The sequence below is a fragment of the Chrysochloris asiatica genome, unplaced genomic scaffold (genome assembly GCF_000296735.1).
Source record: "Chrysochloris asiatica unplaced genomic scaffold, ChrAsi1.0 scaffold00039, whole genome shotgun sequence".
In the NCBI taxonomy this organism is placed as follows: Eukaryota; Metazoa; Chordata; class Mammalia; order Afrosoricida; family Chrysochloridae; genus Chrysochloris; species Chrysochloris asiatica.
The window spans coordinates 18651689-18657602 of NW_006408557.1; the positions used below are offsets into that span (position 1 = coordinate 18651689).

General features: G+C 44.8%; 1 protein-coding gene across 1 annotated transcript in view; it reads right to left on the reverse strand.

Annotated features, from left to right (window-relative positions):
- The window catches only part of MAPRE1 (microtubule-associated protein, RP/EB family, member 1), a 53788-nt gene extending 48200 nt beyond the window's left edge, over positions 1-5588 (reverse strand). Inside the window, exons 1-2 of the mRNA XM_006860688.1 lie at positions 5536-5588; positions 1971-2094 (exon numbers count right to left, since the gene is read on the reverse strand). Coding sequence (XP_006860750.1) covers positions 1971-2091 — 121 coding nt within the window. The 5' untranslated portion in view covers positions 2092-2094; positions 5536-5588. The remainder of the gene's footprint in view (positions 1-1970; positions 2095-5535) is intronic.
- Between the last annotated feature and the right edge of the window lie 326 nt (positions 5589-5914).

The window sequence follows — 5914 nt, forward strand, 5'->3', positions numbered from 1 at the left end:
AAAAAAAAAAAAAACATATTCTGGAAAAAAGAAAAAAGGGTATTCTGAAAATTCCATAGCCCCAAACTTGATAAAATTATGGGCCAGCGACCAGTCAGGAATTCTAATTTCAGCTATCACTGTTTGAATTTGCTTAAACTTTAAATTTCTTAGGTATAATAATAATTATATGGTTATTCCTTTAAATAAAAACTGACTATTAATCTAAAATTGTTTAAAAAAGTAATTAATGCTTACTCAACATTAGGCATCATTATTTTACTATTACAACTTCACAAGTAGCCTCTCTGTCCATCTGTAAAACTGAGATTAAACCTTAGAGGACATAAGACAAGCCAATGAAATGATGACTCGACTATAAAACAGAAAGTACAAAAGCTCAAATTGGGGGGGGGGGGATCATATAAGTGACAGTAACAATTTTAAATTAATCCAAAAGGCACCAGTCTGAGGAGGCAAGAGGGTACAGTGCTAAAGAGCATAGGGGCTCCTGATTCAAAGGTACAAATTCTATTATTTGTAAAACCCTAACTACTGGGTAAGGAGCTCTGGGTTTAAACTCATAACTGGGAAAGCAATTACCAAAAGCCCCAAGCCTATGCCCCCTTTGATCTAGTAATTTCAGTTTTGGGAATCACTGAAGAAACAGACAGAAGATCCATCTCAAGATACTCAATCATACAATGGAAAAACTAGAAAACAAATAAAATGACCAGAAGATCCACAGAAAGTGTAATAGTACACAGTGACACTACAGGATAAGCACTGGACTACTAAATGCAAGGGTGGTGGTTCAAAGCCATCAGTCGCTCACTGGAAACCTTAACATGGGGTCACTATGAGTCAGAAGTGACTTGATGGCACTTAGCAACTTAAAATTACAGACCATGGGCGATGCAAATGCTTAACACATTCAGCTGATAACTTAAAATTACAGACCATGGGCGATGCAAATGCTTAACACATTCAGCTGATAACTTAAGTTTGGTGATTTGAGTCCACGCAGAGGCACCGCAAAAGAAAGGCCACTGAAAATCCTGCTATGGAACACATGAATCGGACTCAACTTGATGGCAATTCAGTTTTAATTCAAAGATACTGAATGACACTGATGAATATCCACAATGTTAATGTGAAGTGAAAGAAACTGTAATACATAAAAACATGTATGCGTATAGACAGAAAGCATACATATAGTGACTCTGCTTGAATAATGGAATTGCAGGCATGTAAAAAGGTTTCTTTCTGGTTCTCTAAATGTTAGACAATTAGCACATAGTACTTTCTTCAGCAATGACTATGAGGTTGGCCCAGGACCAGGCAGTGTTTGGTTCTGTTGTGCACAGGGTCACTAAGAGTCGATACTAATTCAAGGGCACCTAACAACAGCAACAACTTCCTTTAGCAAAAAAAACAGAAAACGATTTGTTTTTTAAATCACTATCTCTGCTAAACTGCTTCTGTTAAACAGTTGTTCAATAAAATCACAGGTGAATCAGTATCTACCTACTTTGGTCTCGTGCTTTTTGGAAACAATAAATATCATGAGGGAACTACCATGTATTTACACAAATATCACATGCAATGTGGTGTTCTGGGGAGCAGACCCCTTGTGCATTTGTTTCTAATGCACCCTATATGGATGGGCACTCTACAGGGCAGACACATTATTTGTGTGGGTGTACTATATGCAAGAGGACAATTATGCCGCTCAAATAAAACATTTCAAATCTGGCTGCCTCACAATACAGTCTCTTCAAGAGATGCTGGACATACAAGCCAGAAGTAGGGTCTTCGAAGCGCAATTTATTTTAGAAGTAGAAACAGGGCAGGGCTGAGAGGTAGAAATGAAGTGGCCCTACCCAGACCCTGCACCTCTCTGGGTGGCTTTGCACCCAAGAGACAGGACTGATCATTCCCAGAACACAAGCAGGCTTTCCTAGAGAAACGATCTAAAGGGTTTATCTCACCTGAGCACAACTGTTCGATCTTTGTCAGGTTCAACTGCAGAGACTCATTGATCCAAGCCAGCATGTCATGTCGACTTAGATTGTCACTGGTGACCGACGTCGAGTATACGTTCACTGCCATCTTCTACAGTATGCACAGAAGAAAGAAGGGAGCTCACATTATTACATGAGGCATGCAAGCAAGGACAAGCATTTCGGAGACAGTTACTCAGAGCAAACTTGTGGGAACACTCACATCCTAAGCCTCACTTTCTTCCCAGAGGGGCCAAACCAGAGGCACTAGGATTCCAGACACAAGTCTGGGTCTCCAGGTACATGCACAACCTGAAATGAATTGCCCAATACTAGCCAGCTATGAGTTGAGGCCACATTTTAATTTGACTGACAGAAAAGTCTAAATTACACGAGACACTAAGGGATAATTAGGGGTCTTATGAAAGGAGCTTTATACATAAACAAGAGCATTCTGTTTAGAAAATGTCAGTCCAAGTTTACCTTGCAAGATTGAAAAAAATGTGTACACCAGTTTTCTTCAGATGGTAGGCTTTTATTAAGTCTTAATAGTTTTGACCATTTTTCAAATGTTCTAAATAGACTCTATGCACTTTTGTAATTGAAAAAGTAAGCAAGCTTTTCAATTCAGGCACTAAAGGTAGTGACAGTTATGAGCTGTTTTTGTTGTTTAGTGACATCTAGTCAGTTCTGACCCATAGCAACCCTGTATAGGGTTTCCAAGGAGCAGCTAGTGAGCTTGAACCACCGACTTTGCAGTTCAAACAACTTTGCAGTCCAGCACATTAAACCACAATGCCACATAATTCTCAACTGAGCCTTCTGAGCAGGGGAGGGTATCTGAGGGTTGCTGAGCACCTGCCCCTTATGAGTCAACCATCCACTCTCCTTTTTCTGAGTAGGGGTGACAGACCCAGAGAAATAAATGACTTACAGGTCTATGCCTTATTATATTCCCAGGCCACCTGGCACAGTGCCTTGCACACACAGTGAGACTCAGTAAGTGGTGTCTATCTCCAGTTGGCAGGAGAGTGTCAAGGAGAGAAAAATATATCTGTATGAACTTTCAGAAAAACCAACCACTGAGACTCTTACACACCAAACTCAATCAATAAAACCATGTTATGCAAAAGGCCAACACGATTTACTTCCCAACTCCACTGAGAAATTAATTCCTCCTGTATTACCAAAGCAATTCTTTCATACCTCAATAGGCATTATTTATACTGGGTTGTCATTTCCTCCCCATCTCTTGAAACTCTCCCAGATTTGGGTCAGGAGGTATCAGCTTTTTGCAAAGAGTTGAGTAGTTGAAGCCAGGTCTAAATGTGATCACAGCGAGACTTAAATAAGATGATATTTGGCATACCATCTAACACACATTAGGTATTAAACAAGGTCCAAGATAGGAACCTTGTCTCTCTTATTCTCCTATCACCAGGGCCAAAAGGAATACCCAAGATGTGACACTACCATCTTTCACTGAGATCAGCTATGTTGTTGTTAAGTGCCATGGAGTCAGTTCTGACTCATAGCGTCCCTGTAGAAGGTTTCTGAGTAGTGGCTAGTGGGTTTGAACTGTCAGCCTTTTGGTCAGCAGTTCAGCGCTTATCCTACAGCGCCGTTGTTAACTGCCATTGAGTCAGTTCTGACTCAGCTACAGCAGCCTTCAAATTAATCTCACTGTCTCAATCTGTTCTTCACAGCAGCTGTAGAGAATTTTTTTAATGTCAGATCAAGTGTCTTCTGTCAAAATCCCTTAAGTGAATGAATGCAATGCAAACTGTGTGCAAAATGCTATTATCTGTTATCAAAGAGACATACATTTGAACAAAAATCACAGTCCTAGGCTGGGCATTTTAATTTATTCTGGCACTATTCATACATACATGGGGTACTATGTGTGATATTGTGGTTGTTAAGTGCTAGTGCAGTGGAGTCTCTACCATAAAATGTAAGCAGCTGGTAACGCCACGTGTCTCCTGACCACACCCCAGCTAGAAAAACGTTAATGGCTTTCCATCATCATATAATTTGAAACTCTTTCATTAGCAGTGCATTAATACCTGGTCCCAAGTGCTCCAAATACTCTGTAGCCACGAAATACATGGAGTTAGGCACCCTGTGGATGTGCGATCAACATCCACTGACTCAACCAATTAACTGGCTCTTCCAGGCCGTCAAAACAGAGCCTAACTCTCAAAGCTAGAGAGAGCTAAAGCTCACACTTCCTCCTTAACAACTGCACTGCTAGACCCCAAGACTATTACACAAACCTCACACTTACAAAGCAACTTGACCTACCTCTTAAAAGCTCCCTTTAGCCCACCTTGTTTATCTTTCATCAGTTCTTCCAGCAGGCTCCCAAATCTACTCTAAGCTTATTTTTGCTTTCGAGGCACTATATTAAGGTACTTTGGAAAGAGGGGAGCAAAGCCTGTGTCCCAAAAAGGTACCAGAACAGTCAGGATCACACAGCTCTTTTCTGGTGTCACTTTCCTCCCCTGGAGGGGAACCACCAAGCTCTGCCCTACAGAAAGGATTGGAGAAGCATTTTTCAAATCACCTGATTATACGGAATCATCTTGGCCACGTATTCATTTTATTATCTGTCTCCCTACCCAAAGCAGACTCCTGGAGAACAGTCCTTTGTGCCTTCCTGATCCTGGAAATTAACCAGCACTTTAACCGTGTCGACAGCCATACCACCCAGAAAGCGCCTGATCTCTATCTCAGAAGCTAAGCAGTGTCGGGCCTGGTTATACTTGGATGGGAGACCGCCTGGGAATACCGGGTGGTGTAGGCTTCAGGAGTCCCGGTGTGGCGCTGTGGGATGAACACTGGACTGCTAACCACAAGGCCCGTTGTTCTAACCCACTATCCGCTCCTTGGAAATCCTATACAAGGGTCGCTATGAGCCGAAACGGAATCAACGGCACTGAACAATAACAGCAGCATTTAGAAGGCACTCAACAAATGTCTGTTGAAAGAGTCCAACGACCTGGCTTACTTTTGCCACTCCCATCTACTAAGAGCTTTCTCTATATCCTTGCCCATTTCACCGATGAGGAAGCTGAGGTAGCTAAAGGTTGAAACACCTGCCCAGGGTCGCACAAGAGGAACTCGGACGCAGGCCTGAATCCCAAACCCAAACTGTTTATCAGGTGAGATGGCTTCCTCCCACAGTGGGGACCCTCAGAGTTCCCAGCAGCGCCCACTTCCACCACACACGCCCTCGCTCAACTCGGCTAACTAACCTGAGATCTCCGACCAAAGACCTCCGCCGCAGCCCTGAAGCCCTCTCACCCAGGGGTAGCCCTCAACTTCCGGCCCGAGGCCCCGCCCCCACGAGGGCCCGGAGCGCGCTTCCCCCTGGCCCAGTCCGCACGCGCGGGGTCACGGCCCCGCCCTTCCCTCCCCCCAACACCCGGCCCGGCCTGAACCGCACCACCGGATGGAACGGCCCGGACACTACGATCCACAGCGCCTGCCCGGTCCGAAGCCCATCTAGTCGCCCGCATGGCCACGGCCCCGTGCCTCCTCGCCAGCTCACCGGCTCTCGCTGAACCCCGTCCTGTGCCCGTACTCGACTCGGGTTCCGTCTTCGTCTCGTTCAAACCGCCCTACCTCGCCCGCCCGCCCGCGCGATGACCTCACGCGCAACCCCCATTACGCATCGACGTAAAATCTCGTCATCGCCTGCCGACTCCTTTTATAGAGAAGGCTCAGTCGCGCCCCCCGCGGGGCGGGGCCCAGTCCTTGACTGACGGCTGAGGCGCTTACTGGGCGGGACATGGGTTGCTGGCGCGGAGTGTGGTCACGTGATTGACTCCAGCCAATGAAGTACAGCCGAGGCGTGTGTGCCTCTTCCAGAAGGAGGGGTCTATTTATAAATTCTCCTCAGCTGTAGCCAAAAATGAAACATTGGCTTT